The sequence below is a fragment of the Podarcis vaucheri genome (genome assembly GCF_965113315.1).
Source record: "Podarcis vaucheri genome assembly, chromosome: 7".
In the NCBI taxonomy this organism is placed as follows: Eukaryota; Metazoa; Chordata; class Lepidosauria; order Squamata; family Lacertidae; genus Podarcis; species Podarcis vaucheri.
This window is the reverse complement of record NC_138765.1, coordinates 92414200-92440643: the sequence shown is the minus strand read 5'-3', so window position 1 is coordinate 92440643 and position 26444 is coordinate 92414200. Positions and strand designations below refer to the sequence as shown.

General features: G+C 46.5%; 1 protein-coding gene across 2 annotated transcripts in view; it reads left to right on the top strand.

Annotated features, from left to right (window-relative positions):
• The first annotated feature begins 551 nt into the window (after positions 1 to 551).
• The window catches only part of TET3 (tet methylcytosine dioxygenase 3), a 109707-nt gene continuing 83814 nt past the window's right edge, over positions 552 to 26444 (top strand). For both annotated transcript variants that reach the window (XM_082229668.1, XM_082229667.1), the window contains exon 1: positions 552 to 1913. In XM_082229668.1, the coding sequence (XP_082085794.1) occupies positions 1599 to 1913 (315 nt within the window). In that variant the 5' untranslated portion in view covers positions 552 to 1598. The remainder of the gene's footprint in view (positions 1914 to 26444) is intronic.

Sequence of the window (26444 nt, the reverse complement as noted above, 5' to 3'; positions counted from 1 at the left end):
CGTTTCTAGAGCGCTGCCACTTTCCGGAGCGCGAGCGTGGCCCGAACAAGTTTTTAAAATGCCCGCCGAGGGTCCTCCGGCTCCCTTTCCTCCTCTCCCGCGAGAGAGGCTGGCAAGCTCGGCTGAGGCGTCTCGTGTGAAGGCGCCGCGGGGCCGGGGAGGGGCGCGCGCCGAGGGCGGTAGCCGGGCTGGGGCCACGCGGCTGCACCCAGGGGACCCTGGCCCTCCCGCTGCCTCGCCCGGAGCTCCTTTCCACAAGCGCGCGTCCGCGGCCGGGCCCCTTGTTCCGCGCCGCGGGGACCCCCGGGGGCAGGAGCGCGGCCGGAGGAGCTGCAACTTGGCGAGCCCGAGGCGCGGCCGGTCCGGAGCAGCGCTCGCCCCGCCGCCAGTCCGTGCCGCGCGCCCCGAGTCTGGCTGGCAGGGCGCGGGCGCTGAGTCAGCCCCGCGCCGGCAGCAGGCCGCTCGCTGCTCCCCCCGGCCCGGCCCAGCCCCCGCCCAGCAACCGCGGGGGGAGAGAGAGGCACCTCCAGAACAAAGAGGCAGCAGCAGCAGCAGCAGCAACGTGCGCTCCCTCCTGCTCCGCCGCCTGCAAGACGCTTCCCTCCGCCGCCCCGCCGAGCAAGCTGCAGGCGGGGGCTCCCGGCCTCCCCCCCCGCCCCCACGGGCCCGATCCTAGCGGTTCCCCTTCCCAGGAGGAGGCGGCGGCGGCTGGTGCTGGTGGTAAAAAAGGGCTCCTTTGTGTCTTGGGCGGGGGCGGCGTTTGGAAGCTCCTTCTGGGGGCTTGACCAGCCGAGAGACTAGTTGGCCCGAAACACAACCCCCTCTTCTCTCTGGCGGAATGGGAGTCTTTTAGAAAGCCAAAGGAGGAGGGAGAAAAGTTCTCTCAAGCTTTGCCTGCGAGGCTTCAGGAGGAAGGTCCTTCCACCAGGGAGTGGATTCCCGCCGGGATCTGGCGTGGGGGTGGGGTAGGGTTGCGTTTCTTAAGTTTTTAAAGGGCGTTGCCAGGGAAGAGCTTCCTTCTCCTCAAAACAAATCAAAAACGACACTTTTTGAAATTTTTGCTGTCTTGGAAACCCAGGAGCGCTGTGTTGCCACCAGTTCGATGTGGAATGAGCTTGGGCTGACGTGTGTCTCCAACCTTGATGTGCATATGGGGGGGTGCTGTGAGTAATGGCCCCCACTCCCGCCCCATTCCTCTTTAGAATACTTTGCTGAGGAAGTGTGACTTTGGACCACCAGGTGCAGAGGCTCGAACGGAACTCTTTCTTGACACTCACCCTGTCCAAAGTGCTTTTCTCTCCAGGATGGTCCATGTTCAGAGCACCTCTGACCTCTGTTGTCCTAAAGATCCCAGCATTTGGGAGTGTAGCACCCTGAGAAGAGAGAGAATATCGGGAAAGAAATGTAGATGAAGTACAGCAAGGAGAAGAGTATATCTTTTTTGTTGTTGGAGCGAGTTGGACTCATTAGGTAACCCAAATTATTCACCAAGGTGTTTTTGAGATCTTTGTTCTGAAGAGGTACAAAGTCCTGCACAGCTTCATGCCAGGGCATCACCCTAAACTGGCTCCATTGCCGTTCTCTGCCACTGCAAAGTCATGAAAAAGACCTGTTTCGCGCCGCCACTTAGCAGCACCCTGGAGGGGGCCTGTCACTACCCTGAGTACAGTGAGATGCTGAGCACAGCCAGCGGTGGCTTCCCAACAACAGTGCAGAATGAGGGCTGCATTGGTGTGGACTCTGCCTCCCAGTCCCGGAAGAAACGAAAGCGCTGTGGGCTCTGCATACCTTGCTTAAGGCAGGAAAACTGTGGGACTTGCACCCATTGTGTGAATCGAAGAACCAGCCACCAGGTCTGCAAGATGAGGAAATGTGAAGCTCTGAAGAAAAAGAAACTGGGCTGCATGAGAGAGGTAAGTGTTCCTTTTCTTAGATGTTTGTTTGAAGGGATTCCTTCTGTTGCCGGGCTTCTGTGGCACTGCTCAGTCTGGGAGTGACGGGAGCCCCGGGACCCTTTGCAATATTGAAGAGGATGTGCACTCTTGGATTGTGCCCAGTTGCACATGATCTGTGAGATGTGGCTCAGCTCCCACTGTGGCACTGGCAGAAGTGTGGATCTGGGGCCACCTGTGGGTTCCTTGCGTACTTTCAGGTGCTCCTTGAAACTACAGTGAGGAATAGCGTAGGGCAGTGGCTGATGAGCGAGAGGTTTCTTAGGAGTAACCTGAGAGACAGCTCATTTTAAAGTGTAAACTTTTAATGTTTAAAAAGAAGTGGCTGCTGTAATCTTCTGCAAGTGACTGTGTTCAAAGAATGGAAGGGGGGGTGAACAAAACTGAATGGACCAGAATTTGATTCCTGGGTGGGATGCGTTTGGACCAAGGCACCTTGTTGAACACCGTCCCCACCTAACTGCTATAGGCGGTGGTCTGCAAAAGGGTGAGCAAACTAGAATTGTGGTTGACTATAGAATATAGTTGGAAGAGCCATAGCTGCGAGCCATTTTGAGGGGTCATCATGGGGGTGCACTCCTCTTACTGTGTTCTGCCTTGTCAGTCTCCCTAAAAACATGTGTCTTGAAATGGTTGCTTGTACTGTATAGTTGGGCCAAAACCCTCTAAGTCTTAGAATAGTAGAGGTGGAAGAGACCACAAGGGTCATCTAGTCTAGCCCCCTGCAATGCAGGATTCTTTTGCCTAATCTGGGAGTTGAATTCACGATACTGAGCTTAAGAGTCTCATGCTCTACCAATGGAGCTATGCTTGCTTTCTTACTGCCCAAGTGAATGGTGGGAGCTTCTAGAGAGCAGCTGCCTGCACTTCAGTCTGGATACTGTAGCTCATAGCTGGGTACTGTGGTACCTCAGGTTACAGACACTTCAGGTTACAGACTTCGCTAACCCAGAAATAGTACCTCGGGTTAAGAACTTTGCTTCAGGATGAAAACAAAAATCGCGCAGCGGCGGCAGCGGGAGGCCCCATTACCTAAAGTGGTGCCTCACGTTAAGAACAGTTTCAGGTTAAGAATGGACCTCCAGAATGAATTAAGTTCTTCACCCGAGGTACCACTGTACCTTGAAAGCATCTGCTGCCCTTCCTGCAAGTGAATGTTTAATAAGGGATTCTGTCCGTATAAAGGTAGTTGTTACATCATGGTTAGCAATTAGACACATGATGTTCAGCCAGATGGGAGGTGTGCCATGAATTGCTAGTACCATGACATAATAGCAACTCCTGTGGGTGGAAGACTTTAAGCTGCTTCCTCTTATCAGAGTATGCGAAACTGTAGAAGCAGCAAAAGCAAACTACGCTACTGCTAAATGCCACTTCTAAATGAAGGCAATGCACTTTCAAAGTTGATTTTACTGGATAGTATGGTAGCACATGCTGGAGTTCATTGCTCTGTGGCTGCTTTGCATGTGATTCAGTGTTGAGATGCGGCCATGGGAAGTTGTAATTTGCACAAGACTCTTTTCTGTTCACTTTTTTCCATGTGAAGGAGCCCGCGGTTCCAGGGTTAGAAATTAGTCAGGTGCATTTTGTGACCACATGGAGATTTCTGGATGCCAGGTTGCAGACTGACATCTCCATCTGGCAGGTCCTTCCAGCTTCCTTAAGCAAGTAAGCAGAATAACTTATTTATTGCATTTATCTCTCACCTTTTTCTCCAAGGAGTACGTAGTTTACTCCCCTCCTCAGTTAATCCCTACAGCAACCCAGTGAGGCAGATTAAGAGGCTGTGACTGGCCCAGGGTCACCCAGTGAGCTTCATGGCTGAGTGGGGATTTGAACCCTGATCTCCCAGGTCCTAGTCCGGCACTCTAACCACTACTCCACACTGGCTTCCTGGAGTACCTCTGCTATGGGGCAGCTATATGAATTAAGTAAATAAATAAATATGGGGAAAGCAAAATGTAACTCAGAGAAGGATCTGAAATATTTTCCTTGAAGCTTGAATTTGTTTTATTCTGGATTATTTTATTTTATATTATATTTCAATGTGTTGTAAATGGCTTTGAGATTTTTGCTTTAAAATATAAAGCAGGATATAAATGAAATGAAGAAGAAGAAGAAACTTCATTGGTGAAAAAATGGCACCTGGATATTCTGTTGTGGCAACCGTAACCTAGGTTTAAGGTGTCATTTGGTGATTAGTTTATACTTCTGAGTTTCTAATACTGCTCCTTGCCCAACAGAGCAGGTTGTTAGTGATTGTTAATTTCTCTTCATGGAAGGTTAAGAGGTAACACCTCGCCCACCTTCAGCATCTGGCTCTTCTTGTAATTATTATTATTATTATTATTACATTTGTTATCTCAGGTGTCAAGGTAAAGAGATGTGTCTTCAGCATTCACCAAAAGTCATATAATGAAGGTACCAGAGGCATCTCTGTGCAGAGTGAATTCCACAGCAGAGGCTGCCAGAGAAAATACTACCCCCCAAACTTTGAAGGAGGTAGAACTACTCTGTGGGCCTCCTCTGCTGTGCTCAACACCCTAGAGCAGGGGTGTCAAACTCAAATTCATCGGGGGCCGTATCAGCAGTTTGGTCACCCTCAAAGGGCCGGTTGTATCTGTAGGACTTACAGTACAGGAGAGAAGGGTTCAGGCAGCCGCTGGATCTGTCACATCACAGGATGGCATGCGCTCAATATAAAAACAAGGGGAGGTTTCCTGAATGCATGTAAAGTGGAGGTTTCCTGTGTAGAACGGCCAGCACCGCTAGAGGGCAGACGTTCTCTGGCTTGTAGGCTGCCGCGCATGTGCTGAAGAGGCGGCTTTCTTGTGTAAAAAAAAGAAGAAGCGAGAATAAAAGGTGAAGGCTGGCGGCCGGCGGCGGCTACACGGGCCACATGACGAGGTCTGGCGGGCCGGATTCGGCCCGCGGGCCTTGTGTTTGACACCCGTGTCCTAGAGAATCTGCAGGGAAGGAGGCAGCTTTCTAGCTATTTGGAGCCAAAGTCACTTTGGGCTTTAGACTTGAGCATAAGCACTTTGAATGGGCCCTGAAATCAACTGGCAGCCAATGCAGCTGTTTTAGATCGAGGCTATAGGAGGCAACCCCAGCCACTTAACTGACCACTGTGTTTTGAACCAGTTGAAGTTTCCAAGCCATCTTCGAGGGCAACCTCCCATAAAGCACATTGCAATAATCTAGTCTGGAAGTCATCAAAGCATGGAGTACCATGGCCAAGGCATCTCAGTCCCAAAGGGGCTGTAGCTGATGAAACAGCTGCCATTGCAAATATACATTTGTAGGCTCCAGTGACAATGTTGGAACAGGAGTACCCCCAAGCTATGAACCTGTTCCTTCTGGGGGAGTACAACCCCATCCAGAACAGGCAATCTTCCCATCTCCTGGATTTGAGAACTTGGAGCACATAACATCTGTGTCTCTTCAGGATTCAGCCTGAAAGTTTTTGCCCACATCCAGCCCATTGTTGCCTCCAAACACCTGTCTAGCATCTCAGGCACCTCTCCTGACTCAGATGGAATAGAGTTGGGTGTCATCTACATATCTGTGATACCAGACTCCATATCTCCTGATGACAGCTCCCAGAGGTTTAATATGGATGTTAATGATAGGCAAGATAGAACCCTGTGGGACACCACAGGACAACTCCCATTGATCGCATTGGACAGTGTCCCCATCACTATTTTCTGACGTATAGTGCCCCCAACCCCCTTCTCCTTGAGCTGCTCCATTATACTGTGGTCAGTGGTATCAAAAGCTGGGGAGAAGGCATGAAGAACGAGCCAGGTCCCACTGCAGTCAGATTGAAATGTATCCCATTATTCAGCTTCCTCCAAGTGTGTTGGAATTTGGACAGCCACCATCCTCTTGAGTTGTTGTTGTTTAGTCGTGTCTGCCTCTTCGTGACCCCATGGCAAGAGTAGATGTGTTTGAGACACAACCAGGCATGGTGGAGAGAGAGAATGAGAGAGAGAGTGAATGAATGGAGCCCCTTAACTTGTTCATTTGCATATTCTAAAAGGCAACTCCTTTGATCTTTTAAGAGAGGGAGAGAAAGAAAGTTTTGTGGTTGCCATGCACAGAAGAATGGTGCATGTTGAAGGATGGCTGTGTCTGCATGAGGCTGCACTGTTTGGGGCTGCTGTTAAAGACTGTTCTTTAGTTGGCTCAAAGTATGGGTCCAGAATGCTATTGGGAACCTATCAAATGGATATACAGTGGTACCTTGGTTCTTGAACTTAATATGTTCCAGAAGTCCGTTCAACTCCAGAAATCATTTGAAAAACAAGGTGCAGCTTCTGATTGGCTGCAGGAGCTTCCTGCACTCAAGTGGAAACTACTTTGGACATTCAGCTTCCGAAAAACTTTCATAAACCAGAAAACTTACTTCCGGGTTTTCAGTGTTCGGGAGCCAATTTGTTCAACAACTAAGCCATTCGAGAACCGAGGTACCACTGTAATGCCAATCTTATTTTATCAACTACATTACTTCTGGGCTCATTTTTAAAGTGCTGATGGTTTTAATGGCCTGGGGTCAAGTCAATTTTAAGCGCCTCCCTTGCCTAAGCCGTGAGATTGGCATTGGGAGTCCTGCACCAGCTATGAGGTGCAGGACCTTTTTTCTTTTTCTTTTTTAAAAAAATAATATTTATTAATAATTTCAAAATTACAGAAAAGAAAGAAAAAAATTAAAAACAACACTACAATACATAGAAAAAAACAAGAAAAAAAGACATAAAAACCAATGCAACAATACAGCAAAAAGATAAAAAAGAAAGAAAGAAAAAGACACAAATCCCATATTACATATCTTTAACTTCCATTTGCTTGTTTCATTGACCTCCTCACATCTCCCTTTTTGTATTCTAGTTTAATTATTTCAGCAAATTCTTTCCATCTTTCTCAATTTTTACTAAATAATTTATCTTAACAATTTAACGTATTAATTAACACAACAAATCCTTTCTATTCTTTCCCCATATTCTGTTATTCAAATTACCTTAAGTTATTTAACCTTATCTTACAAAAAAAATACTTTAGAGCTTAATTCTTAATACTCGATTATACATAACTCCTGATATCTTTTCTACTAGAGTCATATAGTTTCATTCCAACATTTTCCCTAATGTTCATTAATTTTAGGCTAATTCCCTAGGGGGAAAAAATTCTTTATAAATTTTCTTCCAATCTTCATCCAACGTCTCTTCTTCCTGGTCTCGGGTTGTGTCAGTCCTTACTGTCCATTCCATCTGGTAATCTAATGTCCGAGGCCCTTAAGTCTCTTCCATGTCCCTTCTGCAGATCTTCTTCTTGTTGTTTATACTTGCACTTTTCCTTATCTTTTGTTGGTCTCTTTCTTAGTTTCTTTCCTTTCTCGTTGGGGAGTAGGTCTCTGGGGGATTCCAACCCAAAATTATCTTCCTCTCCCTTCATCCAACCAGCCCATTCCCCAGAGTCCCACTCCCCACAGTCATCAATATAGTCCAAGAAATATTTAAAAACATATTTCGAGGTCTCTCCAAAGTTAAGAACCTTCTTAGCTCCAGACTCCCCCTGGCCGACTCCAACTTCAATCTTCAAAGACAGCGGCTTATGCTCCTGTAGGGCCTCGGGTCTCTCCATTTGTATTATTTGAGGTGCAACCGCAACCTCCTCCATTATCTTCTGCACTTGCCCAATCAGTACAGGTTCCTGAGTTGGTCCCTGAATAGTTTCTGTATCAATATTCCCTGTTTGTCCACAGTTATTAACCACAACAGTCATCAAATCCATTTTCTCATTCATCAAATCCATCTTCTCATGCATCTGTTCCAGCAAGGCACTTGTCTTGCATAAAGCAAGCACCAAAACTTCCTCCCAGCTCATATTTAGTCAAGGTCAAAAAGGACTGGTCCCACGATCTTAATCTGACAGCTGTAGAGTTCTCAAGTAGACTGCAGCAACAATTTAGCAAGCTCCCTCTAGAGGAGACAATTTCTATTTGTATCCATTTTTTTAGGCAAGTCCAACAAAGGAAAATTACTTTCATTTTTCAGATATTTTGTTTCTTTAGAATGCAGAAGGCAACATTGGAATCAATTTATTTCTCTTCTTTAGCTATCTGTCAAAGTATTCCATTCACAGTCAATGAACCTCTCCAAGAATTTCTGTCTCTGACACCCCGTTCCCAGGTTAGAGACGGTGGAAACTTATCTTTCTTCACTCCCTCTCCTGCAGGCGTTAAACAAAGTCCCCCCCTTTTCTCCTGCTTCCAAGGGGGTTTCAGTAATTATAAATGAAGAAAATTTAAACTTTTTAAACGACTTTCCAGACTTTAGCTTACAAGGTTTTTGCTTCAGTCTATGTACAAAAAGCGGAAGGCGGACTTCCTGTTTTGAACCTTCCCGCTTCGGTGCCAAATTAAGATATTTCTTGATCCAATTTTCCGTTTCTACTCACGGGTACTTGTTTTAAATCCAATTGTCCACAGGAAAAAGTCAGCGCTCTCCAGCAATGGCTGTGTGGCTTCACTCCGTGAAAGTAGCAATCAGTTCGCAGCACCGCGCCGCTCACCCCACTTCACTCCGGAGCCCCAAAATGGGGTTCCCAGTGCGTAGGTGCTCCTGGTGCCCTGCCGAACCCCACGTTCCCAGGCTTCCTCCGCCTGGGATTTCTAGTGGGTCCCCACCTTCGCCGCGGCGGGAAGACCCAGTTTCCACGGAGCCAGTTTCTCCAGTTGGAGGAACTCCGCCATTCGCCGATGGCGCTAACCCGGAAGTCCTTGGAGGTGCAGGACCTTTTATGAGTGGCAATGCCAAAACTTAGTAGGGGTCCCGCTGGAGAGATCAGTTGGGCCCCCTCTTTTCCTCCTTTTAGGTAGACTTGAAAGCCTGCCTCCCCTTCTGTTGTTAGTTGCAATTGTATTCTGTTTTTAATACAGTGGTACCTTGGTTTACGAACTTAATCCGTTCTGGAAGTCTGTGCTTAAATCAAAATAGTTCTTAAATCGAGGCACGCTTTCCCTACTGAGGCCTCCTGCCACCGGTGCCCTTCCACCGTTCGGATTCCGTTCTTAGACCAAGGTAAAGTTCTCAAACCAATACACTATTTCCGGTTTTGCGGAGTTTGTAAACCACATCGTTCTTAAACTGGACTGTTCTTAAACCAAGGTACCACTGTAGTAGGATTGCTTGTTATATCTTTTTAAACATTATCTTGTTTTAATTGCATATGAGATTGCCACTGTTTACTTTGATGCACACCACTATGGATGCATGTTATATCTTTTTAAACATTATCTTGTTTTAATTGCATATGAGATTGCCACTGTTTACTTTGATGCACACCACTTTGGATGCAAATATATGTGAAAAAGTGAGGTTTCAATTGATGTAATCTGCAGTCAAGGGACTTGGCAACAATGTGCTAGCATGACTCCTTCCTTACTGTGGTTGTGTGCCTTCATTCTACAAAGTAGAAAGTTCCATCTAGTTGTCATGATGACAGAAACTGTCAACTGGTGGTTGGCGCTGCCCATTTTGGAGACTAGAGCGCGAGGGAGATGGTTTTGTTTGTGTAGGGCAGAGCTTGGCAGATAACGTTAAGATACATAAGGATTTACTGACAGATCTCTGGGTGAGTTGCAGCAGATAGGCCAAGATTTCTGACTTTTCTGACGTCCAGTTATTTAATAATGCCAACAACAAAATGACTTCCAACTCCAAAATTATATTGTTGTGATGAAGAAAGCTGGGGGATAACCTGTCATCTGGCTGGCCGCTCTGAAAACAAGATGCTAGAGAGATGGGCTGCTGGCTCTTACTAAGTTCTGAATCAGGACTGAATATGTGTGGGACAGCTCCATTTAGTTCTGCTTCTCAAAGCAAATCGCAAGGTTCAAAATTCTTTTCATTCCAAATGTATGTCTCTTGCATTCAGATCTTGAGGTTCTAGTAAAAAATGAAGTACATCCCATAAATCTGAAATTTGCTCCCCCCTGGGATGGCAGGGAGTTGGTGGGCCTGTCTGCAGTTGCTGGTGCACTGGCAGGCATGTACCAATTGTCTGGTCAGTAAAACCACAGCAGAGATTTGGGCCTAATGTTTTTTGAAGCAGTGAGGGTTTAGTTTAAGTGTGTGTGTGCAGGTTCTGGTTAAGGGTTCCTTTCCCACGCACTGGCCTTGCAGCCAAGAATTGCCTCGCTTGTAGCCTTCTGAGGTTGCAGGAGTATCTGCCATACTTACCACGTGCATATGTTCTGTGGGGGTTTCCCCCTTATTCCCTGACCTATGAAAACTGAGACAGTGCTGTTGTTGTTCTGCTAGAAGTAGGAGGCATGTGGAGAGAGAATTTCTGTGAAAGGGAGATTTGAAACTAAATTTAAAACCCCTTGTCACACTTCTGCATTATGTAGTTCTGCTTCTCAGAGAAAGGAAACTCCTCTGTTGGTGCTTTTTTGTCTTGTAAGCCACTGGTGCTGGCCTTCCTGTCAGTTAGTGACTAATTTTCCAATTTTTGCATGTTGCATTTGTGCAGCCAGAGCAAAGAAGCGCAGGCAGGAACTTCTGACTCACAACGTTTACCTACTTGGGAGGAGAGAGGGAGGAAGGCACTGAAACGCCTAGGGCCACCTTTACACGTTATGCCACGTGCTGCCCACCTAAGGACACTAGAAGAACCTAGCTGATGGATCAGTCCATAAGGACCCATCTAGTTCAACACCCTGTTTCCACAGCGGCCGGCCAGAAGCCTTTTTAGCACAGCAGACACTGTGTCAGTCCTGTAATCTGAAGGTCCTGAGTTCAAGCCTCAGAGAAGGCAACTTGCAGCTCTCCCATTTGGACAGCCAGTGTGGTGTAATGGTTAGAGTTGACCATGACCTGGAAGACCAGGGGTCAGATCCCCACTTGGCCATGAAGCTCACTGGGTGACCTTGGGCCAGTCACCACCTTTCAGTCTAACCTCCCTCACAGGATTGTTGTGGGTACAAGATGGGGGGGGGGGACACACACCATGTAAATCATCTTGAGCTTCTTGGAGGAAAAGGTGGTATAGACATACATACATATGCCAGCCAGCCATCCACCAAGCCCATTATGTGAAACCTGCAAGCAGGACCTGAATGCAACTGCAGTGCCCTGTCCACCTGTGTTTCCCAGTCACTGGTAATTAGAAGCATGCTGCCTCTGACACTGGAGAAAGAATATGCGCATTGCTAGTCGCCATTGATTGTCTTGCCCTCCATCCATTTGTCTGGTCCTCTTTTAAAGCCATCCACATTGGTGGCCATCACCTACATTGGTACTTTAGTTGAAGTTTGACCTGCATGTGCCCACAAGTCAAATCCCCCAAGAGAGAATGCCACTCTAGTGTTCGCCACAGCACCTGTGCAGATCTTTGGGAGGCTTTGTCCCAATGTTTGTAATCCAGGGAAGAAGCAGCAGCCCAACACTGTAGCACAACCTGCCCTGTGGGACCCCTTACCCACATTTGTGTACTCCATCCATGGAAGGTTCAGAGGATGGCAACAGAAGAGCAAGCCTTTATGGTGGTAGCCCCATTTGTGAAATGCTCTCTCCAGGGAGGGAATGATGCCTGTTGCCATCTCCATATAGTTTTAGGTGCCAGGCAAATACTTTCCTTTTCCCTTGGACTTTTGTCCCTTAATCTGAGGGACATTGTGGCTGCTTTTGGTGAGGTGGGACATGTAGTCTTGTATTTTTCATAGATTTATAGAATTGGAGATGGAAGGGACACAAAGGTTTATCTAGCCCAACCTCCTGCAGTGGAGGAACCTCCACAGTTTAGCTGCGTTTCCCCATCATTTTTATACTGGTGGTGTCTATAGGTTTTTATTGTTTTAAATTGCTTTTAAAGTAAGTTGCTTTGAGTTACCTCTGTAAGAAAAGTGACAAACAAATACAATTCCTCCTCCTCCTCCTCCAGATTTGCCATGCCTGGTCTTCCTGCTAATGCTGCCATTCTTCCATAGAATCACAGAACTGTAGAGTTGGAAGGGATCCCATTGATCATCTGTTCTAGCCTCCTGCAAGGCAAGAATCACAGTTAAAGAATCCCTGAAAGTTTGCAATCCAACATCTGTTTGGAAACCTCCAGTCACCTTCCAAGGGGATTCCATCCCACTGCTAAACAGCTCTTATCACCAGAAACCCCTTCCTAAAGTTTGGTCTGGAACTCCTCTCTTGTCCTTTGAATCCTCTGGTTTGGATTGTGCCCTCTGGAGCAACAGAAAATGTGCTTTCAGCATGTCCCCCCCGCAAATGCTGCTTCCTGAAGCATGTGCTTTCCCTATGTCAAAGTTGGGGACACACTTTTACACCAGAGAAGGGTTGTGGGTTTTTTTTGGGGGGGGGGGGTTAGAAACGACCCACCTGCAGAGGAGCTCCCCCCACCCCAGCACCTCTCAGCATGACTCAGAATTGCTCTGACGTCCAGGACGTCCCCACTGTACCACTTGCCCTTCAACACGGTGGCTACCGACTGTAGGTGGGGGTTGGGGGAGGGAGCCAGCGTGGTTGGGTTTAACAGGGTATGTGAAATGATGCACATGATTTCACAGCACTGCCAACACATCATCCCATACTTACTAAGCACACCGGCTCACTCTTCAGAAATATGCTACATTGTCAATTACCAAATCCACCCACACAGCAGATCTGTGAGCAGGTCAACACTTGCCTTTAAAAGCTCGCTTGTGACGACAACAAGCACAAGAAGCTTCTGTGTCTCCCCCCCCTTTTTCTCTCCCCCCTCCCTCCCTCCTTTCCCCTTTCCCTTTGCCTTCTCTTTTCCTTCCCAGCCAGAGGCAGCCAAAGGCATTTGGCTCCTGAGGCACAAAATCTATATGACATCATCCCTGCCACCCCTCCCCAAAAAAGTTAAAATAATGAACTCCATTATTTGGTGGGGAGGGACCCTCAGCTCAGTGGCAGAAAACATGCTGTGAGCGCAGAATATTCCGGTTCATGCCTTGGTATCTCCGGGTCAGGCTGGGAAAGATTGAAGCCAGAGACTGTGGAGAGCAGAGGCTGTTGCTGATCAGTGTGGGTGAAGGGTGGGAATGCCCCCACCCTGCTAAGGGCCACATTCTGTTGGGGGCAATGTGGGGGGGGTCCAGGGGGGGGACGCTTTCAGGATCATCAGCTTTCAGTGTTGTTATGTTTCGAAGTTCTCACCCTGGACCAGCAGGGGGATACTGTAGATAGTTTCACTCAGGTCCGCATATGCAAATAAGGAATTCAAAGTGACGTTCAGTGATTGGATAGTTACAGAAAGTTGTTACTGTTGCTTTGTAGTTGAACTCTATATAAGCAGGTTGGCTGAACCCTTCAGTTCGGTCCTGTTCTGGCCTGTGAATAAACAAGAGCTGTTTGAAGAATCGCTGTGTCGTCTGATATGTTCACCCACAACTTAACAAGTGTTACACACACACACACACACACACACACACACACAGCGTGCTTCCACCCATCCATTCGCCTTCCTTCTCTCTCTCTCTCTCCCTCTCCCTCTCCCTCTCTCTCTCTTTCTCCTTCCCCTGCTGGAGTGGCAATTAGGGTTTTGTTTTCAGTTTTAAATTTAAAAAGCTCCCATTGGTGTCTGTGGAAGCCCCCCCCCCCCCCGTCCCCAAACCTGACTGCCACACTTGGGAGTTAGGTGGGGTTTTTATCGTGTTGGCAGTGTGTGGCAGGGTGGGGAGCAGAGGGTTAACATTGTAGATCGAGTGGAGCTGGAAGCATCTGTGGGCTAACTCATGACAAGACAGCTGCCTACATTTTGAGCACAATTGCTGACAACTGGCTCTTCCCCTGCCACCCCCAGAGGCAGGCCGCCGCAGCTTGCCTTAATTTTGCGCTCAGTCCTGTCCCCAGATTTGCCTCATGCTCTGGACATGTTTATGCTCTGTCTCTGGCTCCCCCTGCCCTGCCCCAAATCAGCCAGCGATAGTGTTTGGAGCCAGACATAGTTTAGTCTGCCCCAAGTCTCACTCCAGTGGCTCGCAGGCAGAGGGAGCTAGAGACCTTCGCTGAGACTTGGCTGTGCCACAGTTTTGTGGGCCTCACACAAGTGTCCAGGATGTGATTGTTCAGTGGGTTTTGTGCTGGTGACTTGGGGGCTGGCAGGCAGGGATTCAGACCTGGTTCACCACCAACTGTATGATGACTTGAGTCTTGATAGTTGCAAAAGGCTCACCAAGTCATGAATTGAGGTCCTCCCAAGTCCTCCATCACTTCTGTTATGGAGACACAACCTCTTTTAAAGCTTGGGGACAGAGAGGTGTTCATTAAAGATTTAAGCTAGTTGGAAAGCTGTTTTAAACAGCATCCTTTTCCTTTCAAAAAAAAAACTCTGGAATTTGTTGCTGTGTGTTGAAACTTGGGTAAGCTGGCAGGTGCCCAGTTTTCTTAGATGGAAGCCATGATAGTTGATAAGTCGTTTTTGAAATGGATTTCAGTGTGTGGTGTAGGTATGTCATAAGACCTTTCTTCCATGGGAGGTCCAGAGGGTGGCAACACGAGAAAGGGCCTTTTCTGCAGTGGCTCCCCGTTTGAGGAATGCTCTCCCCAAGGGAGGCTTGCCTGGCGCCTTCATTGCATATCTTTGGGCACCAGGCAAAAATGCCTCTCTTTAACCAGGCCCTTGGCTGATTAACATTCTATACCATTTTAAATGTGTTTGCGGGAGGGGGGTTATTGGCTTGTTTTTGTTCTTGTTTTTATTATGTATTTTGTGGTCTTGTTTTGTATTTTTATGTTGTGAATTCCCTATGATCTTTGGGTGAAGGGCAGTATATAAATTTGATGAAAAGTGAATAATATGGACCACCGGTATAAAATTTACGGCATGTAATGCCTTAAGAGAGAATATTATGAAAATGATTTATAGGTGGTACATGACCCCAGTCAAGCTTGCAAAAATTTACCACCTGCCTGATAATAAATGTTGGAAATGTAAAGAAACTGAAGGTACTTTTTTTCACCTTTGGTGGACATGCCTGAAGATTAAGGCTTTCTGGGAAATGATATATAATGAAATGAAAAAGGCACTTAAATGTACTTTTCCTAAGAAACCAGAGGCCTTTCTCTTGGGCATTGTCGGCCAATTGGTGTCAAAGAAAGATAGAATTTTTTTTATGTACGCTACAACAGCAGCAAGAATACTCAACGCAAAGTATTGGAAGACACAAGAGTTACCCACTCTGGAAGAATGGCAGATGAAGGCGATAGACTACATGGGATTGGCGAAAATGACTGGCAGAATCCAAGAGCAGGGGAAAGAGACGGCGGAAGAAAACTGGAAGAAATTTAAAATTTATCTTAAGAAATATTGTAAAATTAATGAGTGCTAAAATGTTGTGGTTTATAGAAGTAAGGGATTACAACTGAAAAAGTTTAAGTAAAAGAAAAGGAAAGGAAACGATTAGATGAAATTAAGGGGAAGGATTTGCTGAAATAAATTTGGAAATTGGAATGCAGAAAGGGGAGGTATGGGGAAGTCAGTGAAACAAGTTTTAAGAAAACTGGATATGAAATCATACATGTTTGTTTTTTGTGTTTGTATGTTTGTATCGTGTATTGTGTATTGTTTGTGTTCATATAAATTGTGAAAATCTAATAAAAATTTATTAAAAAAAGAAAAAAAAGAAAAGTGAATAATAAAAGATATGGTTGTTGTTGTTGTTGTTACAGCAATTATACACTGAGCTGTGCTCCTTTCTGTGGAGCAGAAGGAAGGAGAATGCAGAATTAAGCCTCTGTTTATATTTGGTACTGTTCAGACATAGTGGCCAAGCCATAGCTTGTTGTGTTGTGAACAGACTTCAGACTCACCTGCTCCAATCTCTTTCCAAACCTTGCTGCCTCTTTTTATTTCTTACATGTTGTGTTACAACTTGAATTCCAGGGAACCTTTTCCAAGTGTCTCATGTTCACCCTGGCCGTTTCTAGTCTATCCTGTCCACCTTGTGGGCAGACTGGGCTGCTGAGTACTCACAGGTGCTCTGCAGAGCACCTCCATAAAGCTGATCTGCAGGTTTGGGAGCCCCTGGTGTAAACCATAGTTTGTAATATCCAGATTGGGGAAACCACGGGTTGCTTAAAACAGGAAGGGAATTGTAGTTCATGGTGTTGGGAGGGGGAGTGCAGTAGTGTTTTAATGACAGCCAAACCATGTTGTTTGAACCAGGCCTTAACTTTTCTCTTTAACCGTTGTGAAAGTTTTTTTCTGGTGGAAGTAAGGTATTGTTGGACAGTTTCTGTAAATCAAAATTTTTGTTGGGACTGCTTGCACTGAACTGTATATGTTTCAGAATTCACATGTGACTTGGAAAGCTGTCACAGATTCATTTTTATGGGTGCCATCAATATTTTAATAATATATTGCAGGGAAGAATTATTTAAATAAGAGCCACCAGAGAAGGATTGGAACAACTGTTACAGCACTTTTGGTTTTTGAATACACACTCCAAATCTAGCTGTCTGTTTCTGTCATTAATAGGTATTTGGCTTAACCCTTGGCCTTACATGTATATAGTGTTAAAATCAAGGGGGCTTACTCCCAAGTGCCTGGTTTTTTTATTATTTAAAGAAAATAATGATGTGTTTAGCACGCTCCAATCATAGGCCTTCACCTCCACCTCGCTTATGACTTTCTTCCTGATTCTCTTGCCAGCCAACTTTTAAATTGCTGTTTTTCCTTCCTTGAGACAGGGATCAAAGCTAATGGAAGCTCAATCATCTTTGGTCCAGTACCAAAGGAAATGTTTAAGAGGTGTTGATAGTGTCTATTCCTCCAATCTAGCTGCTTTGTCTGAGGTGAACCATGAAGTTAAATGGTTTAACACAGCAGCTTTATAATACCTTTCAAAGCCTGGGAATACAATACCCTCATTCTCAGCTCACAAAAGGTCAGGAGCCAATTCTTGCCATCTGATCAATATTAAATATCAATATTGCCATCTGACTCACCTTTCTGAAAATGCTTTATGTTTAAAAAGTAACAATGCACCCATGGGTCCCTGGGCATCAAGCCCCTTGTACTCCTGTTTGAAGGATAAGCTGGAACCCCCAAAAGCATTGCTTCTAGAATAATAGAATCATAGAATCATAGAACTGTAGAGTGGGAAGGGACCATGAGGGTCATAAAGTCTAACCCCCTGCAATGCAGAAATATTTTTGCCCAATGTGAGGCTTGAACCCATGACTCTGAGATTAAGAGTACAGTCTTACCTTGGGTTGAATGTGCTTCAGGTTTAGCGCTTTTGGGTTGCGCTCCGCGGCAACCCGGAAGTAACAGAGCACGTTACTTCCGGGTTTCGCCACTCGCGCATGTGCAGACACTCAAAATGACGTCACACGCATGCACGGAATCTGCAAAACGCGACCTGCACGCGCGCAGACACGCTGTCGCGTTTTACATTCTGTTCAGGATGCGAACGGGGCTCCGGAATGGATCTCGTTCGCATCCCGAGGTAGCACTGTACCATTCTCTACTGAATGAGATGTCAGATTCCCGTCAGACTGCCCATTCCTTTCATGTCCTCCTTGTGAGCTTCCCATGATGAATCTGGCTGGCCAGTGTTGGAAACAGAGTGCTAGATTATTTATTTAGTCAGTTAAAAGCATTTTTATCCTGCTCTTCAGCAAATAATAAAATACAAATGTGACCTTAGTGTGGCTTTATAAATAGACAACAGCAGTTTACTACAAAGCCCAGCTTTCAGTTGCCTTTTGTGGCTGCTCATTCCAGGACTTGAGCATCCTTGTCAAAGTTCTGCTGTTTTCACCTGTACTTTGCTCTTCAAACAGTGCACAGAAAATGCTCACTTTCAAAAAGCAGTTCTCTGCAACTGCCCAGGAGTAGCAGTATTATCCCTACAGATCCTTGCGAGGCTTTCTGTTGCTTCCACATCTCTCTCTGAAGCCAAGAGATTTCTGCAGAGATTCACCACCCACCTCTCCCCTTCTTGCTGCATCACTGACGTCCCTGGCTGTTTTGAGAGTGATGCTGTAGTTGGGAAAGTGCGAGCTGTGTTACCATGCCGACAGTGATGATGTTTTCAAATTGTCTAAAATTGCTTTTTATCTGGCAAACTCATATTAGTGTGGTGGCTGGGTGGTTTCATGCCAGTCAGTTTACAGGGTTTACGTGTGTGTTTGCCAGCTGCATAAGGAATGTGAAAATAAGTTGGGTCCATCTTTGCAAAAAATTGATAGGTAGTGATTGTGGCTTGTATAAATTTGCTTTCATTCCTGTGTCTAATTGCCTTGTTGTACACTGCCATTATATTATCAAATGAAGAATAACTTGCATCTGAACTTCTGTGTGTGTGTGTGTGTGTGAGAGAGAGAGAGAGAGAGAGAGAGAGAGAGAGGTGTTTCATAAATCTGGAATAGATCTGACAGATCATCTGGTCCCCAAATCTTGATGTGATGCATCATGAGCAACGTGAAAGTACTATTTTTGGATTGTTTTTAGTTGTTGTAGTTGTTTTTTTTTTAAAAAAAAAGTGCACTGCCAATCCTGTTCTCACACATTTCCTAAGCCAGGATTAGCCTAATACCCCCTAGATGTTGTTGGACTGTATCTCCCATCATCCCTGACCATTGAGCATGCTGGCTGCAGGTCCAACAGCATCTGGAGGGCACCATGTTGACTAACCTTGCTCCAAGGAGCTGCATCAGCACACCCTCTGATTGCTGTGTAGCTTGTACAGTATTGACCAGAAATGATGTATCTCCAGCTCTGCAAATATCATGACAAGAATCATGTGTCTTCTGCTCTCTCTATAAGGATCTTGGGGGGGGGGGGCAAATGAACTGGGGACCTCAGAAGGTCTCCCGGCTAGACCACCGGCTCCAGGGCACCAGCCTCTGCTGACACAGTCCTCCTCTATTTCACGCCTGCTGCTGGGACAGGCCAAGGACTGGCCTTGGGCTCTTCAGTCCCAGGCGGAAAGTTCAAGGTGCCTTCAGGTGCTTTCAGAAGAATTCATGAAAACACCTGCCGGTTTCTTCCATCCAGTCCAGCATTCTGTTCTCACAGGGCACAGCCAGATGCCTGAAGCAGAATCCCATAAGCAGGGCGGGAGTGTAGTAGCCTCTCTCACCTGCTCCCAAACTCCCACAAACTGCCTCTGAGTGAATAATAATAATAATAATAATAATAATAATAATAATAATAATAATAATTTATTATTTATACCCCGCCCATCTGGCTGAGTTTCCCCAGCCAAACTCCCACAAACTGCCTCTGAGTGAATAATAATAATAATAATAATAATAATAATAATAATTTATTATTTATACCCCGCCCATCTGGCTGAGTTTCCCCAGCCACTCTGGGCGGCTCCCAATCAGTGTTAAAAACAGTACAGCATTACATATTAAAAACTTCCCTGAACAGGGCTGCCTTAAGATGTCTTCTGAATGTCAGGTAATTATTTATCTCTTTGACATCTGATGGGAGGGCGTTCCACAGGGCGGGCGCCACTACCGAGAAGGCCCTCTGCCTGGTTCCCTGTAGCCTCACTTCTCGCAATGAGGGAACCGCCAGAAGGCCCTCGGCGCTAGATCTCAGTGTCCGGGCTGAATGATGGGGGTGGAGACGCTCCTTCAGGTATACAGGACCGAGGCCGTTTAGGGCTTTAAAGGTCAGCACCAACACTTTGAATCGTGCTCGGAAACGTACTGGGAGCCAATGCAGATCTCTCAGAACCGGTGTTATGTGGTCCCGCCGGCCACTCCCAGTCACCAGTCTAGCTGCCGCATTCTGGATTAATTGCAGTTTCCGGGTCACCTTCAAAGGTAGCCCCACGTAGAGTGCATTGCAGTAGTCCAAGCGTGAGATAACTAGAGCATGCACCACTCTGGCGAGACAGTTCACGGGCAGGTAGGGTCTTAGCCTGCGTACCAGGTGGAGCTGGTAGACAGCTGCCCTGGACACAGAGTTAACCTGCGCCTCCATGGACAGCTGTGAGTCCAAAATGACTCCCAGGCTGCGCACCTGGTCCTTCAGGGGCACAGTTACCCCATTCAAGACCAGGGAATCCCCCACACCAACCCACTCCCTGTCCCCCAAAAACAGTACTTCTGTCTTGTCATAGACATAGACATTGTGGCTAATAGCCATTGCAAGCCTTAAAGGTAAAGGGACCCCTGACCATTAGGTCCAGTCGTGACCGACTCTGGGTTTGTGGCGCTCATCTCGCTTTATTGGCCGAGGGAGCTGGCGTACAGCTTCCGGGTCATGTGGCCAGCATGACTAAGCCGCTTCTGGCAAACCAGATCAGTGCACGGAAACGCTGTTTACCATCCCACCGGAGCAGTACCTATTTATCTACTTGCACTTTGACATGCTTTCGAACTGCTAGGTGGGCAGGAGCAGGGACCGAGCAACGGGAGCTCACCCCACTGTGGGGATTCGAAGCGCCAACCTTCCGATTGGCAAGCCCTAGGCTCTGTGGTTTAACCCACAGCGCCACCCGCGTCCCTCCATTGTATATAAAAACAGAATAAAACATCAAACATTAAAAAAAGCTTCCCTATATATGGGGCTGCCTTCAGATGTCTCCTAAAGGTTGTATAGTTACTTATCTCCTTGGCTCAGGGGGTCAGATAATGCCATACCCTCCAACATTTCTCCAATGAAAATAGGGACATCCTAAGGAAAAGTGGGACATTCTGGGATCCAATCAGACACCAGGTTGGCTTCTGCAAATATGGGTCTGTCCCTGGAAAACAGGGACTTTGGGAGGGTCTGCAATGGGTATTCAGAAGCATTGCTGCTTCTGACTGGGGGGCAGAGCAGAGCCTCCCCCCTGCTTGTGGAGTTCCTATTAGGGCACCCGGTTGGCCACTGTGAGAAATGGTAGATGTTAGACTGGGTGGAGCATGGTTTTAATCCATCAGGGCTCTTACGGTAGCCATGTGCATCACCATGAGTTGGGTGAAATTGTAACAGAAAGCCAACTTTGTTCCAAAATTGTTGCTCTCTCTTTTGGAGTGACGACTGTGTAACCTTCTGGTTATATATGCTCCTTAGTCTTAAAACTGTTGGGTTAAATGCCAGCCTTGACACACTGGTAACAGCTGTGATTTATGTATTTGTTGTGCTTTAGTCCAGTGTTTTTCAACCACTGTTCCGCGGCACACTAGTGTGCCACGAGATGTTGCCTGGTGTGCCGTGGGAAAAATTGAAAAATTCGAAAGATTTTTTTTTAAAAAAAAGTCAAATTTTCGCCCACTAGGCGGGCGCTGGACTGTGCCCACCCTATTTTCCATCCATCCTGGGTGGGGATCAGATCGGATGGGATCGGATAAGAGCGGACAGGCGGTCCGCTCTCATCCGATTCCCCATAGAGAGCAGCGGGGCTCTGACATCTCCCTCTCCGCACACCATGGTGGTGTGCCTCGTGATTTTTTTCATGAAACAAGTGTGCCTTTGCCCCAAAAAGGTTGAAAAACACTGCTTTAGTCCATGCCTGCAGAAGAGTTCTGTGTAACTCAAAAAGTCACTTCTATCATTTTATCATCACAGTGCTTGCTCTGTGTTTTTTCTTCTGCTGGACTTTGGGGCTATAGAGGGTGGGTTTTAGCAGAGCTCTTTCAGTGGGGCTGTCACGGGTGTTGTTTAAATGCAAGGGGAGGAGACATACAGTGTTTCTGTAGCGAATAGGGGTGATTTTCAGCTGCTTGTGTGTTAGACGCAGGCAGGGGCCATGGACCTCTGTAAAGGAAAAGAGGAATGGGTCTTCCCCCCTCCCTGCCTGTTTTGTTCTAGAGGTCACTATTGATTAGAGGGGAAAAGGTGAAGGACCATGGCTTTTATTTATTACAAAAGATCACAGTGGGGGATCTTCACTGCAAGAAGCAAGTACTCACTGACCCATGAAAACCTGTCCTCTCCCCCACACCCTTTCCCTTTTTACTGCGGCGAGACTTTCTCATTTAAACATCAGCTGCTGTCCACATTGAGGTGCTGGTTAATGACTAAGCAGCCACTCAGCCCCAAAGTGACTTCATTACTTTTCAGGTGATGGCAGTTGGGTCAGTGGTAAAGCCCATGTCTGGAACAGGGTGTATGAGCCGTTAGTGCTGAGTTCTTTGTTTTTGGTGGGTCCAATTGCTCTAAAGTTTGGTTGTTTGTGTGGTTTTGAAACCTACCTAGTTCACTGCAGAGACAGTAACTGATTGAGATCATAGAATTGCAGAGTTGGGAGAGACTCAAAGGGTCATTTGGTCCAAACCCCTGCAATGCAAAGATACTGGTTGTGGTTGAAGCCTCTCTCCAGTGAAAAATTATTCTTAAGCTAGTTTTGATTCATTTCCCCAATATTCCACCCCAGATAGCAGAGCTATAATTGCACTGGGAACTTTCCACCAGTGGTTAAGTTCACTTTTAGAGTAATAGTAATATTCACACTTTCTCTTACCAATTGAGTGTTAAGTGCTTCACATTATCTCTGTCAGTGGAAGGCAATTTTAATCAAGTTAAGGCAGCCTTTCCTAACCTGTTGTCTTCCAGATGTTTCTGACTACAAGAGCTGTGCTCACCGAGACTGATGAAAGTTACGTGGTCATATCCATACCATATATTTAAAACACCATAATAGTCATGGCTTCCTCTAATTTATTTATTTGTTGCATTTATATGCCATCTTTTCCTCCATGCAGATCAAGGTGGCTTACATGGTTCTCTTCCTGCCCCACAACAGCCCTGTGAGGTGGGTTGGCTGAGAGTGAGTGGCATCACTCAGTGAACTTTGTGGCCAAGTGGGGCTTTGAACCCTGGTCTCCCAGCTCTTAGTCCAACCCTCTAACCGTTATGCCATGCTGTTGGTTAAAGGTGCTGACCTCACAGAGCTCTGACATCCCCAACAAACTACATTTCCAAAGAATCTCCATGGCTGATAAGAGTGCTTTAAATGTGTGGTGTTGCTGTGACTATATTCCAAAACATCTGCAGGACACCAGGCTGGGAAAGGAGAGGCTAAGGATGGCAGAGGAGTGTGAAAGCTATAGGGTTCCTCATTGACCAGCTTCATACCTGCTGGCTTTCCTGCTGGTGTAAATTGCTCTTGAACAGGCTTGCAAATGTGTCCTTTGCCTGGAGGAAGTTTTTGCTCCTTCCACACAAGTAGATAGAGGTGCTTCCTGATTTCTCTTCTCTTGCTTTTTGGCCTTAGAGGCTTAGATGGCTAGCAAAGAACCACTATGTTCTGTGGTTAAGAGTTTTGGATCAGGCCTGGGGAGACCCTGATTGAAATCCTGATGGCACTTGGCTGCATGATCCCTCTCATCCTAACCTTCCTCACAAGGTTGTTGTGAAGATAAAATGGTGGCAACCACATATGCCGCCCAGTCTTCCACAATCCCTCTGGAAGGGATGTCATGATGGAAGATCTATAGCCAGGGTGATGAGCAGAGCCTCCATCTCGTCTCCTGCTTAGAGGCAGGGTGGGGGCAGAGGCAGCTGCATTGAGTTTATGGATGTCCCAAAGTTGGACACAGCTGTAGGGGGGGAACCCTATCCACCTCTTGCAGGGTGGAAGGGGGCGTGGGCAGGTCCCCAGAGTGCGCAGGACTTTGAAGACCCTGTGATGTCTGGGTCTGCTTGGAATATGGAAGCATAAGTGGGCCAGTTAACTTTTTATGTGAGCTCGACTGCCCTAAGTGGCAATCTGCAATTGTTTTGGACCCAAGTTCAATGGCACCCAATTATGTTGTGTGTGGCTTTTTTTACCCCATGTGTCAATCTTTCTCCTTCCTTTATAAGACTCCAATGCCTTGCAATAGTAACTTATAGTTGTTCATGTTGCTACCCAGGGCTGTGCTTCATTTAATCACAAAGGGAAAAGGAAAAAAGAAAATCTGAGCTTTGCAACCTGTATGCATTATGCAAATTAAGCAGCTTTACCCATATTATTTTAGCTGGCATAAGACGTTCTCCTTCTGCTGGGCATGCAGAGAGCAGTGGACAGGAGTGCAGGGCATCAGGCAGGCTCACGACCTCCTGGTTGCTGGAGCTCCTCCCCAGCCTTCTTTTTTTTAATTTTTTTTTTTTTTGATGAACACCTCTATTGATGGTTACTGGATTTGAGAGGTCGCCTGCCGGAGTGATTCTCACCCTAGCAGCCGATCCATCATGCAGTTTAGTTATTAGCCACAAAAGTCTTTTGTCTATTCCCCAACGTGCTAGTTTTCCCCAAAGTAGTCCGCTGGGGATGCTGTCAAAAGCGGCCTTTAAATCAATAAAGGCCGCACAAAGTTGGCCTCTATTTGGGGCGGAATATTTCCGGGCAAGGTGGTATAAAACTAAGACATGATCGACCGCTGACTGATTCGATCTAAAACCAGCCTGTTCAGGCCCAATCAGGTTGTTCTCTTCGGCCCACTTAGTAAGCTTAGTTAACAAGAACCGTGCATATATTTTCCCAATTATTGACAATAAGCTGATATTCCTGTAATTTCCCGGATCATCTGTCGAGCCCTTTTTATGAATTCCCCAGCCTTCTTTGGCTCTGGACATTTCATTCGGCAACATTTCCAGTGCACTCTGATCTCCGGTGTTTTCAGCATCACCTATGTCTTTTCCCTCAGAGGCTCACAGTGGCTTCCCTCTTCTTTGCTGGAGGCAGCTTTATCAACTGGGATTGGGAGTGTGTAGTGTGTGCTTGCTTGCTTGCTTGCATGGGGGCTCAGGTATGGGCTGGCCATGCCCACTTTTGCTTTGGCCACACCCACTGCTGGCATGCAAGCCTTGGAGGGTTGGCTGACAGGAAATGCAGGCCTCCAGCTGAAAAGGCTCGCCACCCCCTTGCACGGCACCTGTAGTCATGAGGTGCATTCAGCCTCTGGCAGGCACAAACAGGTCTGGCAACCAGTTTACTTGCATCTGCTGATTCCAGAAATGTGCTGGATTGTGGTAGAGTGAATTCTTTTCATGTAGGCAGCTGATTTCAATCTGGGACGGATTTCTACAGATGATGGGACAAGTTTGTGCAGATCTTGTAGAGCAGAATGTGACTGGGCACGCAGCTTTCCTCTTTAAGAGCACATTTCCATGTGTTTTGCATGTCTGCATGAATGTGCTTGGCTGTCTGAGATGTTCCTGTGCATGAGGAATAAGCTATGAAGGTTGATTGTGCAAATGTGTTTGGGAGCTGGGTGTCACCCTTCTGTGTCTGCTGTGTTCCTGTAGGGCCCTCTGTTGCAATAAGGACACACCTTTTTTCTTGTTTGAATGAGACAACAAAGACCATTCTGAGAGGAATGATGTTAGTCCTGCAAACATTGCCTGCAAACTGTGACCCATCAGCCTAAGTATGACATGCCTAAGGAAACATAGCCTTTATCCTGGGATTGCTTAATCAGTAGAGCATGGACTCTTAATCTCAGGGTTGTGGGTTCAAGCCTCACATTGGGCAAAAGATTCATGCATTGCAGGGGGTTGGACTAGATGACCCTTGGGATTCCTTCCAATTCTACAATTCTGTGATTCTATGATACTATGAAGACTCACATTCCACACACCCTGCTACCTAGCTCAAGTTTATAACCTTATACTTTCAGCAGACTTGAGCAGCAGTAGCTTTGTTGTATTGCCCAGTTTCGAGTTGGATGTGAGGAATTGCCCATTAGAAAGCCTACCTGTCAGGGGAAAATATCTGTTCTGAACTAGAAGAGCCCTGCTGAATTGGACCAAACATCCACCTAGTTCAACATTTGGATTACAGCTATGGCTGGTCAGTGACATACCTCTTGGGACTCACAAGTGGGCCAAAAAAGGTCTTCCCCTGTTGTTTGTTTTCATCCAGCATCTGGCATTCCCAGATGTACCGTCTCTGTCTCAGGCAGCCATCCCCAGTCAGCGGCCCTCCAGATGTTGTCAGCCTCAAACAATGGAGCTGTGGGATGTTGGAACTAATAGGAGTTGTAGTACAGAACATAAGGAAGGCACCAGGTTGGAGACTGTGGATGTAAAGACTGTCATGATAATCCTGGATAGCCCTCTCCATGAAGTTTTCTACCCCCGCCCCTTTTAAAAGCCACCTAAACTGGCTATGTCTTCTCTTCATTAGACAGATTGCATCTTGCATTTTTACCAGGGTTTAAATCCCTACTCCACTTGTTGGGTGACCTTGGACCAATCTCTGGCTCTCAGCCTAACCTGCCTCAGGGCTGTTGTTAGAATAAAATGTGAAGGACCACGCACAACACCTTGAGCCCTTTGGAGGAAAGGTGAGATATAAATGTAATAATAATAAAAAAGAAAAGCATCTGAAAGCATAGTTGTGAAAGAACCTAGCAACCATCATTTTATGGCAGCAGAGTGCTTCCTTTTATCTGAACCTGCTGATAAGAAACTGATTGCGTTAGAGTGAGGGGTTCCTTGGCAGGCTGCTTTGGAGCAAGGACGGTTTCGATGCAAAAGTGCGGAGGAGAATTGATACATGAAATACAGAGCTGCAGT